The 22475-nt window shown below is 35.2% G+C and overlaps 1 protein-coding gene across 1 annotated transcript in view; it reads left to right on the top strand.

The window, feature by feature from the left end:
* Nucleotides 1–3917, top strand: part of LOC131035729 (2-oxoglutarate-Fe(II) type oxidoreductase hxnY) — a 233439-nt gene extending 229522 nt beyond the window's left edge. Inside the window, exons 10-11 of the mRNA XM_057967467.2 lie at nt 3145–3224; nt 3504–3917. Coding sequence (XP_057823450.1) covers nt 3145–3224; nt 3504–3582 — 159 coding nt within the window. The 3' untranslated portion in view covers nt 3583–3917. The remainder of the gene's footprint in view (nt 1–3144; nt 3225–3503) is intronic.
* The last annotated feature ends 18558 nt before the right edge of the window (nt 3918–22475 follow it).

The raw sequence follows: 22475 nt of genomic DNA on the forward strand, positions 1-22475 counted from the left end.
GGAAAACTTTGAGAATGTAGGAGAATACAATGCATAGCTAGGTACTGTATTTGAAGTACGAAACCAGGTAGCACTAGGCAGACGCACTCTGAAGCCTCAAGTTCTGTCGCCAAACCGGCAGCATAACATTACAATTTTTCAAGATGATGCAAATGGGAGCCCAAGTCTCATATTTATAACTTCACACACCTCAAATCCAAATGCAAATTCCATCAAATTCAACGCCTTTCATTTGCATTTCATTCCACTACATGTGGACCCCAAGTGTAGCGCCATTTCCCACAAGTCAAACTTCACGCCCAAGGCACAGACCCATGTTACACTTTGGCAAATATTAGAGATAAGTCATAAAAATAATATCTCTCAAATATTTCGACATTTCTTTATTAAACATGAAATTCGCCAAATACTTAGGAGAATATAGACATTAATCCCAAATTCGATAATCAGTAGCAATTAAACAGATTAATTAAATATTAAACCTTAGGATAAGGAAATAATATTTAATTATGTCACATATGATTCCCGTACTGATTATTATCAAAACTAGGATGAAACTGAGCCAGGACGACCACATAACTGTTGCAGAATCAGAACCCTGCCCACTGCCAAAAATAGAATTATGCCACACTGCCACTTACTAAAAATAGTAAGTCAAAAACTAATGCTCCGAAAAGCATGATCTTCGCGCCTAGAGGCAAAGCATGGAGAGCTCAGTAGGACAGTATCACCAGAATGGCCATTCCCTAACTTACTAAAAATAGTAAGTCCTCGTTTCATCAATGCTGGACCCTCATTCTTCATTCCACCTAGCCTACGGGTCTCAGGAATAGGCCAATGGATCACTGGAAGGTCGTCAATGAGAAGGGGACATTACAGTATTTGGGATATAAATGTACTTTAATTGAGTACGGTGGCTTAGGGCTAACATATTAGGCCAATGTGACATCTCCTCATAACCATCATTGGGGTGTGCTCAGACATGTGTAGCCAGGTGAAGTTGATAGCCTATAACTACAACCACTCAACACATGAAATGTTTATGAAGTTGCTAACTTTCTGGGGTGTCACAGCTGTTTCTTTTCATATTAGCTTTCATTCTTCCATTTGAAGTATTAATGTTGCTAATTACCAGCTGGATGGTTTACTAATGATTTGGGGGACCTTCGGGTGTGATTCAGCAGTTTAAAGTCATATCAACCCTTTTATCAACAACTAATCTTTTTATCATGATGATTATGATACCTATATGCTAACTTGTAATGCTACAGATGGTCTTACCACGGGAAGCAATTGTTTATATGTGCTCAATATTGTGACATTGGACGCTACTACCACCAGTGAGTTGATTTGATTTATTTTGCTGATACTTACCCCATTGAACATGTGGTTTTTGTAATCGCCCACCACTGGACAAGTGGAAGGAACTTGTTATTGCTTTCAATTGTATAGTATTCCTCACTATTAGTGGATGTGCCCCAGTTGTTATTTACTTTCAATTTAAATAAGCTTTCCCATGGAAGTGGATGTGCCATTGTAATTCTTGTTGAATAAGTAGATGTTTACTTTTCTGTATTGGATGATGCATCCTATTGAATAAGTGGTTTGGGCAGCTTGCTGCTTGATAGCTCTTCTTTTCAGCAAGTTATTTTCGGTTGAATTGTAATCCTGATACCATATGCTCTCACCTTGCCCTTGCCGAGATCTGGGTGATCAGAAAGTGGAAAGGAAGTTGTTAATGCATGTCCAATTGAAATCTAACCCATATTTTAAAAAATAAAAAATGAGGGTAGTTATTACAGATCTCCACAATGTCAATTATGTTTATCTTTTTTTCTGTTGATTTTGGAGTGCATTGTGGCCACAATCCTCCAAAATACAACTACTCATAAAAATAAACAAAAATTATTCATACTAAGAAGACAAATTCTACCATATTTAGCCTAGAGGTGCCTTTTTGAATGACAATTGATGAGAGAAAATATTCCATTAAGCCTCTTAATCTCCCACCAAAACTGCTGCAAATTCTTACAGAAAATCGAAATTGGCACTAAATGTGATTTAAAGAACGATCCAATCTCAAGCATTTGAAGGAAAATTCACTTATGAGCAGAGCATAGCAATTAACATTGTCTTTATTTCTGAATATCCTTCTTTTGATTATATTATGATTCGGGAAATGTAACGTAATTAGAAAAACAAAATTTTAAATCCCATTACATTTGCAGAGAAGAGGTGGAGAAGGTGATGAAATAAACTTACTGTATAGAAATTGAAGAGCTGGAGTTTGTAATTGCAGTGTAATTGTTTGAAACTCATCAAACTTGAGAAATATTGGAGGAATGCTATTGTACAAAAAAATAAAGAAATTGGCATGCGTTTGTCCAATTTTCATGCTAATACACATGTTTCCATAAAAATAGAAACAAATTAAGAAAAAAAAAAACACAAAATACAGGCACTACAAGAACAGAATTTTTTTTCGGAGAGATAGATATTCTCCCAATTTGGTGCCTGTTTAAAATGTTAAAAATGTAAAAACCTAAATAAATGTGCCTAATCTTTCTTCGAAATCTGAGTACCAATTTCTCCACCAATCTGAATCTGACTAAATTAAATTTTAATTAACCGCTAGAATATGACCAATTTCTGTGTCAGACATTGCAAAGAAATTTAACACAACAAATTACGGTAATCTGATTGGCTGCAAAACAGAATTAATAATCACCTGTTAAAACCTGCCTTGACGCAATAGTTCCATGGCAGAAACTAATAAACTCACATTAACCACAACTTGTAGATGGACACGCATACGATACACAAGATTTAAACCTAACTGAGACGAGGTAACTCCAGAATAGGAAAAAGCAAGATGCAACTGTTTTCCTTGCATGTATTTGAGGAAGAATTATCCGTATGAAAGTTTATTTTTCATGTTCCGAATTCAAGCATCCTTCTATAATTTGTTATTTTCATTTATATATCATGGCACACTTTATGTTCTATAGAGATTTTAGAACTGCAAGTATTTCACGAAGGTGTTCAGGAATATATTCCCCAAATCAATAAGTGCCATTTGTCATGTGCTTTTCGACAGAATGCAAACACATAAATCTTATATTCCTTTTCTTCTGACATGAGCAGGTGGCATTTTTCTTAGAACCAGGTCCTGATTGTCTGGTAGAGTGTCTTCCAACATGTCATTCAGAGACAAATCCTCCAAGGTATGTTATTGTCATGTCAATATATAGAAGTCACTAATAAGATTGATTCAATAGAATGTTAAATGTTTAGAAGAGAAATGGATTATCTAACACCAGAGAGATTCCAAATATATAAGCTTACACTTAATATCCCATGACATTCTTATTTGACACAAGATTTCTATTAAAACCTGCTTTTATCATCTCTTAACTCGTTCATTTCTTGTTAGTTAGATTTTGTCTTTCCATGTGAACTCTATTGTGACACAATCAAATGGTGGCAAATATTGATTTTGTCAGGCACCCTCCTGTGAAATATGGAGATTATTTGGCTCAAAGATATAAGGACACACATGGCAACGCTACTTCATCTTACTAGTTATAACCTCATGTGGGCATGACGTGCAGGCATATAGCCAAAAGTTTCTTTCAAGCCCATCAGATCTCTTCTGAAAAATACTATATTTGGAATAAGATGAATATTCAAAATATTGAATGTCTTAGGTTGGTTAAGAACCTTCTAAAAAGCGAAAGAAGATTCTATATGAGCCAACATTTTACAAGTTGTCAAGGCTTGGAAAAATGGTTCTTGATGAATCTATGGATTGAAATTATGTTTGCTGTATGGCTTAGTTGCAAAATTATAGATTTTAGCACCTAAAAGTTTGTCTTGTAAATTGGTATTTTGCAATTGGAAAGATCTTTCTTTTTTAATTACGATTTATTCATAGTGTAACTGAAAACTATTTACAAATGAAGCTCTTTTCTCACAAGCTCCACCTAATCCAGTCAATAAGAAGAAATACATTTTTAAATCGTAGTAGTTCAGTCAAACTCACCTCAACTAGTTAGTTCCAATGATATCCACAGGAACTGTTTTTTCAAAGCTTGATTACACACTAGCGATCCATACTAAAGGTCGGAAGTATGCACACAGGAACCACTCCTATTTTTAAACAAAACATTCAAGAGCAGAAAAACATTGGGCGTAATGCGTACCAACAAATTTTAGACTTTAATTTGTAAAGTTTATGCGTGTAAGTTCTGAATAAATGAGAGTTAAATTAAGAGTTAAGACTTAAATTTTTAAGCTATTTCTAGTAAATTTTTATTTGGATAGAGCGTATTGAGGAATAACGGAGATGCAAAACATATATGACCTTTCTTTGTTCCTATTGTTATTGTAATGTATTTAACTATTTATTCTGCAAAATCTCACAAGGGGATTATATTTCTATTTATCTTATATATTGTTTATTGTTTAAATTTTGAAAAGTTTTGTTATGTTAAGTTTATGTTTGCTCGATTTATGATCTCTTAATATTAATTTTTTTTTGTCTCTCTTACAAACTAACATAAATTGTGTTTTTTTTTGTTATCCTAATTCAACTTCTCTCTTGCCATGTGTGACCTTGAAACTTCTTTAGTTTCTCACTATTCTACCCCTTTTCACTTCTAGAATGGGCAAAACTATTGGGAAAGGTGTATTGTACACCTTGATAATAAAATAAGAATGATAATAGTATACAAATATATTTTTTGTGCATCTTAGAGATGTCAATATCACATGGGTGAGACATTCTTTAGGACACTTGTATGAGACATTGGAATAAATATTTAATGTGGCTATCACTTTGGAAAAATATTTATTATTGCGAATATTTGGTACCAAATATTTAATTTGGAGTCATAACTAAGTGAGCTCATAATTTTGAGGCACATAGTTTATGCAATACCACTAAGTGGTTTTGTGCAAAGTTTGTTCTATAAAAGAAAACACGTGAGTAGTTGTTGAGGTTGCCTAGTGGAACTTTTGACTTGTGGGCTAAGGTTGGATTGAGCATGATGTAGGCGCATCTAGGGTGTAAGAGTAATCTTGCATCACCAAAAAATATTGTTTATTTTTCAATAAGGGCTAAAATGGCAAGATTAATATTTTTATTTAGTTTGAATGTGTGCACATACAAACCTAAAAACTCACCCCAAGGAGTGAAATTGAATTATGAAATAAATGGTGAAAGAATCATTTCAATATCCTATGGCATTTGAGAGAGATTAAATTTTTTGTTCTAGAAAATTTCTCTAATGCAATTTCAAGTTCAAATTTGAAGCCCTTAGAAGCAAGCACAATTTGACATATAAATCTCTTCAAAAGCTTTGCGACAATATATAATGATTGAAGATCCAATAGTCAAATTGAAGTTATGGCTCTCGAGTTCTATTGAGGTCCAAATTTTTAATTTCCAATAAAATCTTCTTGAGAGAGAAAATAGATGGTTGGACTTCTAGCACCCAAAATGGGAGTTACTGTTTCCAAAACATTCTAGAGTGGTTACACATTCCAAGATAAAAACAGGTGAACAAAGGTTATTGATGGGGTTCAATAGTGCAAATTGTGGCTCTCAATTGCACATTTTTCTTTATAGAATTAGATTTTTATAATAAGAAAGCCCATGTGGTCGTACCTTGTAATTTCTAAGTATTGTAATTCATTTTCAAAGTAATAAAAATTGGTTGTTCTCTATCTTTTTTTTTGGTCAATCTTTGTTATTGTTCCATACATGTGTGTTGGGTGGAGTAGCACTTCATCAAGTCGTGTCAAAGGAGGAGTTCTTGAGTGTCTAGGCAGAGTGTCAAATGTGAGGCATTTTGCACTAGGACTTGTGGTTGTGGGTTTGTGATCAAGATGCCTCCATGAAGAAACCGTGGTGGAAGAAATGTTGTTCTGATAGAATAGGGTTTTAGAGTCCCGTAGAGATAGTTCAAACACCGCAAAAGGAGTTGTGTAGAGGAGTTGAGTGAAGAGGAAGAGATGAAAGTGAAGATGAAGATGAAGATGAAGAATAGTTTGAAGAAGAATAAGAAGCATCGAGAGGTTCTAAAGAGGATAGAATTTTGAAGGCCATCTCCAAGATTAGAAAAGGCCAAAGATTGAAGTTTCCACATTTTTTTGGAAATCTTAATTTAGAAGAGTTGATTGATTGGCGTAACGATATAGAAGAATATTTTGAGTATGAAGTAGATCTTAAGAGGGTCAAATTTGCAAAAATTGAACTAAAAGGTCATGCCAATATCGGGTGGAAAGAAGTGCAGTTACAAAGAAATAGAAAAGGAAAAGAGAACATAACAAAAAGGGATCAAATGGTGGAAAAGATGAAAAGAGAATGTATTTGTGTTGATTATGATTTAGATTTGTTGAAGAAGATGCAAGGATTAAGGCAAGCTGGAAAATCTATCAAATGGTACACAAAAGTTCTAACTAGTTCTGATCAAAATAGGCCATTTTGAGGCCAACAAGGAAAAGGTAGCTCATTACTTTAATGGATTGAAGATGAGTATTCAAGAGGAACTAATTTTTGTTAGAATGATTGTTATTCAAGATGCCTATCAATTTACTTTGAAGGTCAAAAAAAGATAAACAAAAAAATTGAAAGCAAGCACAGAGGAAGAGATCATGGAGTAATATTGGTGAATGATCATATGGAGACTAGAAGCATGAGCATATGTATTTTTATTTGATTCCTAAAGTCAATAAAGAGGAAATAGAAGATGTATCAGTAGAAGTTTCAGATTTGTTGGATGAGTTTCAGGATAATGTATCAAGTAATGTACCTAAAGATTAATCATTACATGGATTCGATACGGTTGAACACACCCTAAGACTAACAAAGGGAGGCAAGGGGGGCAGGCGGGCGAGGAGGGTGGCTGAAGGGTGAATCAGTATTAGACAAATCTTAACACTTTATAGCTTAATTCAAGCTCATTTTTAAACTTTAGTTTGATTTAGCAAAGAAAGATAAGAAATGAACACACATGCACAAGATAACACCAGATTCACAAGGAAAACTCAAGAAGGGAAAAACCATGGTGAGAGTTAAGTCACACTACATAAACAATATTACAATTTGTTGTAAGGCTCACTACTCTTGGAAGGACTTGCAGATTGAGGATCACTTCCCCAAGGCAATATACAAAGGACTCGCTAGGGAGATTCACTATCTTCGAGCAAGTTACATGAATATCTAAGGTACAATGAATAAGCCTTTAGCAACATTGCATCCAACAATCTCCTCTAAATGTAGCTACTCTTGACTCATTGCCCCAAGCAATTGTTAAGCAACTTAGCTCCAATACTTTTACCACACACACTTGTAGCTTCACATTTGCATCTTCCTCATTCCACTCTAATCCGCACACCTTGCAATTGGTTTGATCTTCCTTATATACCATCTACATCATCTTAAAACATCAATTAGGTCGGCCAAAACAAGGGACAATAAATGATCCCACAAGGTCAGCCATGAAACATAATTATGGTGAAAGCACTCCCATCCAAGAGATAGAGAGGACCTAAAAACATCTTAATACATCATCTAATGTAGTCCCAAACAACACACATGCTAGCACACATCCTCCAAGGTCAGCAATAGGGTAATGTGTAGGCAAACCGTGTAGCACATAACCGGTCGACCTAAAAACACTTCTTTCATATGAATTCACACAATGCAGATCCCCACACAACATAGTAGGACCCAAATGCAACTCAACACAAACTCCAACAATAGAAAAGACACTCAAAGATACACCACGAGAAAGAAAACAAGTTCTATCGGCCAGATAACAACAAATTACTTTAAAAGCCAACATCAAACAAAATGCAACACTAAGTAGGCCATCTAATCATCATTTGAACCACACAAAGGCATTCTACAAACCCTCAACAACATCCCCATACACTTCTTCCATATGGTCAAGACAAAACAAGGAAAAAATTAATCTATTACAAAATTCTTTATTATTGGAGTGCCAAGGAACACAGTCATGAGATAAACATTAACAAACACACTTATAGAATATTTCATCACTTGAAATTTGAACTGAGACACTCCACAAATATTATAAGAATGTAGAACATTCTCTAGAATAGTCTTAACCAATCAACACAATGCCAACATATTGCCATTACTAAACATCAACTACAACATCAAGAACCTGAAAAGATAGGTGTGCAATATCTATAGAGCATAGGCATTATATCCAAAATCGCAAGACCATATTTGCCACTGCAAAGGAATGCAGAGCATTCTTCCAAACTTTCTTTAACACACTTTTGCAATTTTACTCTCAACTAACTTTCAGACACCAAGACAATATTTTCTTAACTGAGGAGTAATAAAGGGCATACTACAACAATTCGAAGTATGCACAAGATCATTTGGAAAAAATCACTTAATCATCATGCTTCTAATCCTCATCTCAATATCATAAAGATATCATCTCTGCAATTAATTATGAACATCATCATTATCACTATTTTCCAACATATCAGCAACATCATCACAACATACTAAGTGTAGACATCAACACCATGAAGGTAGTCATCCACAACAAGGAACCTCTTTCAACTACAACACCACAAATCAACAACAAATTGCAACACCATTTATCAACAACATGTACTACCATCAACAAAAAGTTAACACCAATGAATAACATCATAATTGTCTTAACAACAATCTCCAATACCTTTCTAGACATTAAGCTAGTAATCTCTCTACAATCTGACAATCACAACACTAAGTATGACACTACATAATCTAACAACACGAAGTTCATCAACACACAAATTGAGGGTTGACATCAATGACAACACCAAGTTGTTAATGACAACATCTACCAACAATGTCCCCCTTTGTCATTGATGGCAACACTCACACATCTCAATACTTTCTCTCCCCCTTTGACATTAAGGACAAGTTCAAAGGTCATTCACCAAAATCTTCACTTGCATTTTCTTCTTTTTGCATTTTTCTCTTTCTCACTATCAACAATGTCTGACAACTCACCACTTCCATTGAGACTAGCAACCAGACAACATCCTACTCCCCTTAAGAAGTAGACTACATCAATCCAAGAGACAAAAGATGTACCTTGAATCTCCCCTTGGATAGATGCACCAACATATGCATCTATTTTGAAGGAGAAGCAATAACCCCTAACTTATGCTTGATATCCAAACGTGACCTTTGAAAGTGCCTTTGTGAAAATGTTTGCAATCTGATCCTTTTGTGGAAATACTCCAATCTTAACTTCTTTCTTTGCAACCTTCTCCCTTAGGAAGTAATACTAGATAGAAATGTGTTTAGTGCTTGAATGCATCACGAGATTCTTTGAAATGTTTATAGCACTAGTATTATCACACATGATAGGAATAGGCTCATCAAACACCACCTTGATATTCTTCAATGTTTGGTTCATCCACATCATTTGAATACAACGAGATGTTGCAACAATATACTTGTCTTATGTAGTTGACAAGGATATTGAATCCCATTTCATACTAAACAAAGCAACCAATCTGTCTGCCAAAAAAAATGCACAATCACTAAAACTTTTGTATTCCACACAATCAACCCAATCGACATCAGAAAAGCCTTCAAAGAAAAATCATGAACTTTCTTGTACATGTTGATGGGGAAGTTTGCAATTTTGTCAACACAAAATAAAATATACCAAGTATATTGTTAGAGCATATTTAGCTATTAGTTGTTTTTTACAACTAGTTAAGCTTTTTTTCTTTTTTTTCTTAAAGTTCACGTAGTTGTGCACCTATTTTAGCTTTTATGCATCTTGTTTAGCTAGATTTGAGCTTTATTTTGCTCCTCACGCTTGCACTTTAGTTCTCCTAAATTTAGCTATATGCTTTCATTATAAGCACCTTATTATGCATTGTATATTCATTTAGTCAATGAGATAATAAAATATGATTTATCTTTCTAGATCAATCATCTTTTGGCCTCCATAGCTATTTGCTTCTCTCTTGTTTCATGAAAAGTGTTTAATTGCAAGTGATCTTTGGGAGTTGTGGGGTTGAGCAATCAACTCCAATATGGTATTAGAGCTCTTCTACAGTTCCCTGTCTGTTTTTTAAGAGATCTAGTTTGTTAGTGAGGTTTGTTTTCCTATATGTTTTTGGATTTGGTTTACGTTTTTGCAATTCTTGTGATTTTCCTATGGAGGTCGTGTGAAGAGTTCTTGCTTGCATGTTGATCAATGCAATTGATACCTTGGTACTTAGATCTGCTAAGTGTGGGAGTCCATATTTGCAGTGTACCATAATTTTTAGGGTGTGCAATTGAAGGTCTTAACTAGCCATCTGCTCACATTGGGTCCATGTTGGTTTATCAACACTGTCGACTTGTTTAGAGGGGCAACATTTTGTCATCAGTGCCTAGTTTTCTATTGCATAAGGTGATAGAATTGGTATTTTTTGTCACTTTCACATGCAGGATTCTAGTCCCCTTTACCTTTGGCAATCACTACAACATTCTTTGTAGTTTATTTTGGTCAAATTTATGCCACAGGCATACTTTTCATCTTTGAGCTTGTGCCTTGATGTTAGCGACCTCTCCTATCTATCACTCAACTCCCAAAGGATCCTCCAAGTGACTTCTTTCATTGCATGGAATTGAGTTTTTCTCATCGATTTTTTTAGAGTAGGTGACTTTTTACATGCATGGGCGGTGTCATAACGTTTTTTTTTTTAGCTGAGTTTTTTTCTTGGCATTGTTGACTTTCCTTCTTGGATACATGCAACATGGAGGTGTCACATTTATTTATTTTTTGGATCTGGTCATTCTCTCACATGCATGGCATGGATTTTGTCAATGGGCAAAACTGATGTGGCCACTTTGTTTTATTGGTAGCATCAATTTCTTTAAGCAACGACATCTCACTTCTTGGAGGGTCTCATAGTTGCATGGGTAGCATGCCGAGTTATTTGGGCCGGTTTTTGTTTACATCAATGGCTCCATTGTATTTAGCTCAGGTTCTCCGTCATTTTCAAGTCCGATGACATCATTTGGAGGGGTTGATTTCTTGATCTTGTGGCCTTCTTTTGACCTTTCATAATGACTTGACATCGACTGAGTTGTTCATTTTTAGAGAGGCTTCCTTTATTTACCCTCGGTGGCTATCATGCATAGTGTTTGGTGGGAGTTGTTTTTTGGCATGCATGTGGATTTCTTTTCACATCCACGACAACATTATGAACACCAGTAGAGGACGCTTCACACTTGTTAGTGAGAACCATGTTTTCACTGGCCATCGATATCTTTTTATGATGCCTTGGAAATTTCCTAACCGCATAGACATTTTCTCTCCAGCTTTTACTTCTTTGATGACATGGCCATTTTTTGGGGTCGTGGTTGACTTTTTTACCTATGCTTACCCTAGTCGGCCTTTTTTTTTTCTATTGGGCATTTTGAACATCCTTTTTAAGCACTTTTTTTGCACATTGAGATAAAGTGGGCCACCTTTGTATATGATTTTTGGGGGATTTTGCGCATTTTGTTATACCTAATTATGTACATGCATTGCATTATAAAGTACCATGGGGGGTTGTGTAGTGCCTTTTGTTTTTCCATCACACCTTTGTCCAGTGAGTGTCCCTCCATGACAACATCGTATCCTAGTGATTCTTGTCCCATGCGTGTGTACATTGGTTGCATACCCTTTTTCAATTGCGAGTACTTTCTTAAGCATATTTAGATTCTCCTTCATACAGTTCATGGTGACACATAGTTTCAATGGACCTGTCATGCCTCCCCCTTGTCAACATTATGGGGGGCGTTTTACGGTTGGTGCTAATGCTTCCTTGGTTTCATCTTGGAGACGACCTTCCATTTTCTGTTGATAAATGTTCATTAGACTATTGGCACCTGTATTTTCAACTAGCAATTTTCTCTTGCATGGTTAAGTAGTATCGTTGGGGTCACTCATGCAGATTCATGTGCCATTTGTATCTTCGACTGATAGATGTTTTGCCTTTGTTTTCCATCTAATTGTTTGAGTAGTGTCATTGGGGGCACTCATGCAGATTGTTGTCTTCTTAATCCTGATCATCATCTTGGTTCCAAGGGAAGCACTGTAATAGTTATCATTCAATGGTTGTCTACAACTTCTTTGTGCTTCGAGGATGTTCTTCACGTTCCTATTCTTTTGGGACATTTTCTTGGATGCTTCTTAGTCCATTATTTTTTTACCAGTTCATGTTCTTTTCATGCATTGCATCTCTCGTTTTTGGAGAGGGATTTTTTCCCATGTGGTTTTTCTCCTTTTCTTCGCTTTGAAAGACTTCATTGGTTTGTACATGGATACCTAATCAGGGCTTTTGTTGTTGGGACCCATTTTTGCATTCATGCATTTGGAGTATTTATACTCACCCTAAGTTTCACTTAAGGGGAAGTGTTAGAGCATATTTAGCTAGATTAGATGTTTTTTTACAACTAGTTATGCTTATTTGCTTTTTTGCTTAAGTTCACTTAGCTGTGCTAGTTGTGCACCTAGTTTAGCTTTATTTTGCTCCTCATGCTTGCACTTCAGTTCTCCTAAATTTAGCTATGTGCTTTCTTTATAAGAACTTTATTATGCATTGTATATTCATTCAGTCATGAGATAATCAATATGATTTATCTTTCTCTCTTGTTTCATCAATCGTCTTTTGGCCTTCATAGCTATTTTCTTCTCTCTTGTTTCATGATAGGTGTTTAACTGTAGGCGATCTTCAGGAGCTATGGGGTTGAGCAATCAAATCCAATATATATCATGTCGGGGCCTCAAAAATTTTACCAAATTTTGAGGGCCCAAGTTGAAAATTTTGCTTATGACACTCAAAAAGGACCCTGCAAAATCAACCTAAGTAGCTCACTTTGAGAGCCTATATTTTTGCACCCATGGATTTTCATGCAAAATCACTTTGGGATCCTATTGAGCACTTATCAGAGATGGCATATGTCATCTTGCAACCTCCCATGATCAGTTTTGATGAGTTTTTGATGCCCTTGTTTAGAGGTCTAGAGTTAGGTTTGTTGATTAAGGTTGTTACACCTTTTTGAGTAGGCCATCTTTGAGGAGTTGCATCTTGGAACTAGTTGAGTATCAAGCCCAACCAACATTTTTTTCGGTAATTATCTACATCTTTATGAAGCCCCATGTCAATTGGCATAGCCCCATGGAATCATTTGTCAAGTTTTCCAGCTTGAATCCATTTGCAAATTATTCAGATTTTCAAACTAGACAGTGTTAAATCTGCAAAAGTAGCCCAACATTTGATTTTTTATCTTGCAACCTATTGACCTGCATGCAAAAGAAGATGTTCCTGGTGATTTTCTATATGTTTATCTGCAACTTGGCTAGTTTGTAGGCCCCCAACACTTCATCTGATACTTTTCCAAGGCCCATTCCAAATGAACTTCTTCAGGGTTTATAAATCAGCATTTCCATATTTTTCAAAGAAGGCAAATTGGGAGGTTAATATTTTGCACATGTGATGGAATATAGCCAAACCCTCTTGTGCACATGCTTAGGGTATCTATATCTATCAGTTTGCCAAGTGGTGGCCCCTGAAACTAACGTTTGATATTTTTTCCAATTCTGTGATTGAATAGGTTTCAGTGGAATTTGAAAGGTGCATTTTCAAAGAACAACTGGGTAGGCAACTTCGGGGATTAAATATTTTCACCTCAGGCATTATCATAGGAAGTCGTTTGGTATTCTGGATTCATTATATGACACTTTGTAGGTGTGCCAACTCTTAAGGCTTATGGAGGTGATTTGGTCAGTTTTTTAGGCCGGTTTCGAGTGCTACTCAGGTTGTTTTGACCAAAGCTTGAAAGTGTCAATGTCAAGTTAAATGATAACTTGCTCAAGTTTTCAAAGTCAGAGCACATCCAATTGAGGATTCAGAGCATTCACGAGGGCCAGTTGTCCAAAAATGAATTTCTTTTTAGCTGGGCCCACCGGGGACCTAGCTAAAATTGTGATGAGATAAGACCAGCGAACACTTGTTCAAGGAGAGCTATATTATTTAAATTGTTTTGAATTAAATAATATCATTATGGTAAAAAAGGAGTAAAGAAAATAGTTTAAATCATTTTGTTGATTTAAACCTCGGGCATTGCAAAAGGGGAACAAATTTATCAAATCATCCTCAATGATTTTGATTATAAAATGATAATGAAATATGTACTGAATCATCTTGATATGATTCAATGTTTGGGCTAGTGCATGTGATGCTCAAATTTCTACGGGACCCACAAAGTATAGGAGGAAAACGAAATATGATTTTTCTAGTGTTCCGTGAAGTGTAACATAAAAGAATGAAATTAAAGTTCCCCTAAGACTTGTAAAAAATATAATAATAAGAAAAATGAATGCCAAAAAGGACTTTAAAATTCTTTTAATCTTTACCCCGCATAAGCAAAAAGAGAGGCAAACCATGTAGCGGGGTGGCTCACGGTTATTTTGGCTCCAAAACGGATCTTTCGTACAGCGTGATAGCGATGTGTTAGTCAATCGCAACCGTTTATTGCAAAATCGACGGTGTAAAACACGCAACTAATATGCATGTTAGTCAATCTGTACTGTCAATTTAAAACCAGAATAGACGCGTCTGCAGAGGAGGAGAATGTAAAGTTCCCTGCCACCTCACGGGATGTTGTAGGAAGCGACAGAGAGTGAGCGGCCTAGCTAGTGGAGGGGATGTAAAGTTCCAAAACAAAGCGCCGGGCAAGAAGAGGTGCAAGGGAGAGAACCTCCCCGCCACCCCGCGCACTCTCCAGGACAAAATAGAATTAGGACAACAAAGGAGTTGCACGAATACACCAGGAGAAGAGTGTGTTAGGGTTTGCAGAGAGATGCACTGGGAAAGAGAAAGCGTAGAAATTGATTCATGTGGGTTTGTAGAGTCATTTGCAAGAGGGTTGCATCGGTCAGAGATTGATTTCCAAAGGATGTGGTTTGATGCTCCCATGAGCCGTGCCATATTTGGTCTCATTTAAGTAAGGCGATATTAAATCTAATGGGCTACTTCTCAACGCGCTGGACTTGAAAAAGATTCAGAGGGTTTTAAATATCATCGTGCTAAGTGAAGGGTGGTGCCTGTGAGTTTGTGAATCTAGAAAAATAACAGAAGTAGCATTGACTATTTGAATTGGGCGAAATGATTCATATATTTGTGCCCGTCTACCTCTGCTGATTTCTACGCTTTGTATAAATAGCTTGAAGGCAAGAGGTGGAAGGCATCGAAACAACGGATATCCAGATGTGTTCTCTTCTTGTTTGCAAATCATATATATGGTTCAAATGGTGGACATGCTAATGATGGGGATTGCACAGAATCTCATGTCGAAGGGAGGAGTGACTCGATAGTTGTGTTTTCTGGGCGCCCTCTTCTTTAGCAGTAGCATCTGATGAGTGGAGTCCACTATTTATGCAGAAAGCTCTTTGTAAATTTAAAAGCCATGACTCCCTCTACAAAGATTCGAATGCATAGAGCAAGCCAAAATTTGTGAGATGTGTGGCAAAGGGTGTTCCGTAAAAGGAGACCAAACTGGATTAGGGCAGGCGAACCTCAAAAGATGCGATACTTACCTGTATCTGCCATGAGATAATATGATCCGACTTTATTAAGAGGCTATCTCCAGTGTGGATCATAGTGTCAATTAGTAAGATATGTGTACAGTTTAACTCCCTTTTACGCAGATCGGAATATTGTTGAATAAATGAGACCGAAGGATGCAACCAGTGAAGATGTGTATTTTGGGCATATTTGCAGAGAAATACATAAGTATAGTTGGCATCGATTGTGTGTGAATGCCTCCTTAGCGCTTGAAGAAGCCGTTGGTTTGATCTTTGAAAAGATGCTACCAAATGTAAAATGGATGTGCAAAATGAGAAGTGCAAATATATTAGCAGGGTCTATGAGTTAATATTTCCCTGAAAATGTTGTGTTTGAGGGTGTACATATATTGGTGGCCTGCGGTAGAGAAGAAAAACCCATCAATAGGCTTCCAGTTTGATTGGTCTCCGAGGTTGCTATGCCACATGGTGTATTCTCTTTGAGTCTTTTAGATCCTGCGGAGGTTTTACCCGAGGGAATGTTACAGGCGTTGAGAACATGAGGATATGTTTGAATTTTGTCATGTGGGTACGAGGGTTGTTGCTGGAATAGTTGGATATGGCGATAAAGATGCAGCTCAATCTTCGGGGTTTTGGTGTACTCTCTTGGGTCGATGATAGATATATGTTCTTCTCAAACCTTTATTCTTGTTATCTTCATTCTACATAGCTTCTGAAAATTCAAAGGATGAAAATAGAAAGGTTGTTGGACTTATAGGAAATAGTCTACCTTGCACAAACAATGTACAATTTAGAAAAATGGACATCCAAATTGAGTAGGTTTTCCAGATGAAGACACTTCCACGAAGAGAGGAATTATCCTATCTTATAAGGGTAAAGTATTACAGCAGATTGTTCCCATAGATTGGAAGATATTTTTATGAAGTAGAGAGAAAATATATGTTGTAGCTAGATACAAAAAGAAGAAATTTCAGACAAAGCATGAGAGTGCACAGGTGTGTGAGCTGAAATAGTCAGTTTTTGTGTGCAAACATGGGAAAGCAAAAATGTGTGAATGTAGGGATATTTTCCTGATTTTCTAAATGTCTTCAGGAGGCTTAAAGATGCAAACTAAAAGTAAAATTGGAGAGGAGAAAGGGCAGATTTTTAATTTTAAAATTCAGCAAAGAGGACATGTGTCATTTTTTTTTGTTCTCTTTAGGGTTTCTTTAGGTTTTTCTTCTTTGTGTATTTAGTTTTCTCTTTTTAGTTTTTGGGGTTTTGATATAATTTTGAAAAAAAAATCTGGAAGCAAGGCTTCTAAGGCTTCTATGTACAGTCTAGAAGTTAAAGTTAGAGTTATATCTTCAACTTGTAAGTGTTTTGTGCTTTTAATAATTTATAACTAAAATGCAAGCAATGTTGAATAATTTATAACTAGAATGCAAGCAATGTTTAAGTGCTTTTCTTGTAGTTGTCTCCTGCATGTAATGACATTGTTTTATGAAATGAATGATCAAGAATCATCTATTTTGTCCTAGCAAGTCCTGGTGTTTTTCTAATTTTTTTGCATTTCTTCAAAGAAGGGATTAAAATGTTTTTTATAGGATAAATAAATAATGCTATGATCAAGAATCATCTATTTTGTCCTAGCAAGTCCTGGTGTTTTTCTAGTTTTTTTGCATCTCTTCAAAGAAGGGATTAAAATGTTTTTTATAGGATAAATAAATAATGCTATGTGCGTGTAGGATCTTTAACTATGACTACAATGAAACTATAATGGATGGTGTTAATGTAATGTATTAATGCTAAGAGTTCACTGGTTATATCATAATCTATTTGGGTATCATGTCTACATGTTGTAAGTTGACTCTGCCACCCTAAGGAAGGCACTAGTCATGGGGCTTGGCTTTGCACCCAATTTTTAGAATCATAAATATTCTCATATGTCATTTCTTTTCTGTTTTAGGAATTAAAATATTATGATTTAGTTTAGTGTAGAAGTCATTCCCAAGTGCTGAGTGAAATTTAAAAAGCCAAGATTGTAGCCAAATCTAAAGTTCATAAAGTTTCCTTGGCATATTCATATTGGGATATCTATTGTAATTTGTAATGCCATGAGTGTTGAAAGTTGTAGGTTATTTAGGCATTACTTAGGTACACCCACCTTGGTCTTGCAGAGCCAAAAGTGCAGGAGATTGTAGTCTTGTGACTGAGTCTCATTCGTTGGCCAAATCCAACCTTGAAATTGTTGATAAGAAAGTGGCTATATATTTAAGGTTTGGGGATTTGTTGATCTGGGAACCAACATATCATATCCTCTCTTGGATTAGGAAATCTCAAATGATATTTAGATTAATCAAATGACACAACCTTAGGGTTTTGAATGTCAAGTCTTAACAACACTTAGGATAACTCAGTGGATGATGTGATTTGTTGGTAATCACAAAGGGACTTATGCATATGACAATTTAGTCAGCATCTGATATGGCAATCTAAGTGATGTTTTCTTCTCAAACTAGTTGAAATAAAAGTCAAAAGATAGGGTTTAGAGAATCTAAACTAAATCCCTATGGATGATGACAATAATTGTTGATGTTGTAGATAGACAGACTTCATAAAATGATTTTTGTTTAACTAGCTTTATCACAATGTCACAAAAATAGTGCTATCTTCAAAGGAAATTAAAATATTTTTAGATTGTAAATATCCATCCAAGTACCCAATTCTGGCACAACTTAAATAAACATTCACAATTGACCTAGCAACAATAATGGGTTCAAACTAACCATACATTGCAACTTACAATCAACAAATTACAAATGGTATGAACCAAAAATCCATCAAATATCCTTGCATTTCCTCACCAAAATCACCAAACTTTAACTAAAATTGATGAAAGAAACCATGCAAACAAGAGAAAACAATTGGTAAAATAACACACTTCAATGCTTTATTCATTTTCTTCAAATGTTAGTACAACAATTCCTGTTTAGCAACTCCTATTCTAATTCTACTTGGTAGATTCTAACTACTTAACTTTACATTGAGAGAGGCATTGCCCTTTTATAGATATTACATTTGGAATCAACAACCAAGATTAGATCCTTTGGTCGATCCAAATTTAGCTTCTAGAAGATCCAACAACTTTTATTAAATGATTTTAACCATTTTCTAACCACTTTCCAACTATTGTCACTATAGGGCGAAAGTTTACACATCCATTGTCACAAAAGGATAAAATAGTAGCTTTTTGTCATAAAAGAACAAAAAAGTTAGTTGGATACACAACTAACTTCCTAGGGAGAATAATAATACTTAGCTTTATAATATTGTTTTAATTTAGCTAAAATATTATTATTTTACAAAAAATTAATTTCCCTTTTACAATAAATTATTTACATTTCATGTTTAGTTGTCTCTTTTCTGTTTTGGAATGTTCTCTATAGCATTTTAAAAATCAATCACTATTTTTTTAGAATTCTAGAAATGACATTTTATGGACTTTTATACTTCTAATGGATGGAAAATAGGGATTCACAAGTTTAGATATGTAAACTAGAAACTAGACGTATTTCACACACACATTTCATTAAAAGGAGATTGAACTCAATAGATTCGACCTCAATTCTATTAGTTAAAGGGTTGAATGTAGATTGAGTTTTTTTCCCCATTTGATTGAGTTGAAAATGTAATTGAAAAGGATGTAATTTGGATGTTAAGACTAGATGATAATAATCAACATATATAGGGAATCACAAATCATATATGAGCCACATATGTGGACATAAGACTAGGATATTTACAGAAAGTATCATGACATTCGTAGCCACCACTACAGAAAAAGAAATTGCTATTTTGGGTTAGAGAGAAAATATATGCTTCAACTAGATACAAAAGAAGAAATTTCAAACAAAGCATGAGAGTGCACAGGTGTTGATCTGAAACTAGTCAGTTTTTGTGTGCAAACATGGGGAAAGAAAAAATGTGTGAATGTAGGGATATTTTCCTCATTTTCCAAATGTCTCCAACAAGCCTAAAGATGTAGACTAAAAGAAAAATTGGAGAGGAGAAAGGGCAGATTTTTAATTTTAAAATTCAACAAAGAGGAGGACATGTGTCATTCTTGGTTCCCTTTAGGGTTTCTTTAGGGTTTCTTTAGGGTTTTCTTTTTTGTGTATTTAGTCTTCTCCTCTCCTCATTTTTTGGGGTTTTGATGTAATTTTGAAAAAACTTTCTGGAAGCAAGGCTTCTATGTACAGTCTAGAAGTTAGAGTAAGTTAGAGTTATATTTTCAGCTTGTAGGTGTTTTGTGCCTTGAATAATTTATAACCAAAATGCAAGAAATGTTTTAGTGCTTTTCTTGTAGTTGTCTCCTGCATGTAATGGCATTGTTCTATGAAATGAATGATCATGAATCATGTATTTTGTCCTAACAAATCTGGCATTTATCTAGTTTTTTGCTTCTCTTCAAAGAAGGGATAAAAATGATTTTTATAGGATAAAGAAATAATGCTAGGTGTGTGTAGGATCTTCAAGTATGACTGCAATGAAACTATAATGGATGGTATTAATGTAATGCATTAATGCTAAGAGTTTACTGGTTATATCCTAATCTATTTGGGTATCATGTCTACATGTTGCAAGTTGACTCTGCTGCCCAAGGAAGGCACTAGTCATGGGGCTTGCACCCAATTTTTAGAATCACAAATATTCTCAGATGTCATGTCTTTTTTGTTATAGGAATTAGTATTGAGTTAGTTTAGTGTAGAAGTCATTCCCAAGTGCTAAGTGAAACTTGAAAAGCCAAGATTGTAGCCAAATCTAAAGTTCATAAACTTTCCTTGGCATATTCATATTCGGATATTTGTTGTAATTTGTAATACCATGAGTGTTGAAGGTTGTAGGTTATTTAGGCATTACTTAGGTACACCTGCCTTGGTCTTGCAGAGCCAAAAGTGCAGAAGATTGTAGTCTTGTTACTGAGTCTCGTTTGTTGGCCAAATCCATCCTTGAACCTGTTGATAACAAAGTGGCTAAACCTTTAAGGTTTAGGGATCTGTTGATTTGGGAACCAACACATATCATATCCTCTCTTGGATTAGGAAATCTCATATGCTATTTAGATTAATCAAATGAGACAACCTTAAGGTTTTGAATGTCAAGTATTAACAACACTTAGGATAACTCAGTGAATGATGTGATTTGTTTGTAATCCTGACATTTACGATAAGTCCCGATATTTTTTGCTCGAATTTTTAGGAATGCAAGATAATAGGGTTCTAATGTCAGAATTAAGTTTGTGTGATAATATATAATATTTAGATAAGGGAAATATATCTTGAGATTTAGAATGGGGTATGAACTATGAAAAAACACCTCTTGAGATAATAAAAGATAAAGTGTACACCTAAAATTAAGGGCCCAAATGAGAATGTGATGATGTATTAAATTAGAATAAGACTCATAATATTAAATTAAATATTAATTAATTACAATAAAGTTCCTATAATGCATAGAGGAATGGGAAATACTAAAATGAGTGCTATGAGAGTGTGAAATTGGACAACCTAATTAAAGGTATGCAATTTACGATGCTAGATTTAGCCCCCACTTTAGTGGAGTATGATCTTACTCATGGTAAAGTAGAAATAAAGAGATAGAGAATAGGAGAGAAAGACAAACTATGGATAGGATAACACTAGGGGAAGATCAAGCCCCCAAACACAGAATCCTATCAATCCATGCAAGTAACCTTCAAATATACACAAAAGAAAATAACTCTGGTACTAAAACACAAAGTTTCAAGTCAACTAGTTGAAGAGTTCTCGATAATCAAAATGTCTCATCTGCTAATATCATTCTTGACATGTTATTGTAAGACCACAAGTGGACTTATAGAAATAACAAGGATGTACACCAATTGAAAAGAGAGGAAACCATGATCTAATGTTAGCAAAGTGTGTTATGTTATGGGTTCATGGGAGGTGTAGAAAGGAACATGGATTCCAAAGGTTCGCAAATTGTTTTATGCTAGGTGATCCATGAAAAGAAAATGATGGTTGAAAGGACTAGCAACTTGCGCTATGTTAGTCAACCCATCTTGCAAAAAGGGAAAGGAAGAGTCAAAAGGTTTAGCAAATTGTATTATTATAGTCAACTCATTTTGCTATGACATTTTCTGGTTTCATAAATGAAGCACCACATCTAAGACTTTGGTCTAGTTTTGAGCATGCAACAATCTATATAAGACACAATAGAAAATGTCTGGTTTTGGAAATGAAACATCTCGTCTAAGACTTTGGTATGGTTTCATGCATGTGCATCCCATCTACGACACATAATAATATGTAATTAGGAGGCCACATATATGTCCCCCCCCCCCTCTTAATACATCGAGAGGCATAACTCTTATGGGAAAGGAAGAGATGGTTGGAAAACATATATCTTGCAACAAATGTAAAGGGATCCTTTTGAGGGATGTAAGGAGAAAGATCTTTATCCAAAGATATCTACCTCCAAAAATAGAAGATATCTTTAATAAAGATGACACCTTTGAAAAGGAGGAAGGAGAATAAGAATGCAGATGATCTATATTGCTAGGAAAAAGTGGATTCTTAGTGAAGGATTGTACACCTTTACTAAGGAGAGATTATTCATAAATGACACATTGTTTCAAATAATAAGTCCAAACCAAGGGACACACATGTACTCACTTGGAGGATAATTCTATGCAAGAAAGGACATCCAATTATAAAAAGATGCATCTTAACAAAGAAAAAGTGAATCCTTAGATAGAAGAAATGATTGGCAATTATTCTTATACCTCCAAGCACGAAGACAAGAATAGATAGGATATTATGTTGCTCACTG

This window comes from Cryptomeria japonica, chromosome 3, assembly GCF_030272615.1.
Source record: "Cryptomeria japonica chromosome 3, Sugi_1.0, whole genome shotgun sequence".
NCBI lineage: Eukaryota > Viridiplantae > Streptophyta > Pinopsida > Cupressales > Cupressaceae > Cryptomeria > Cryptomeria japonica.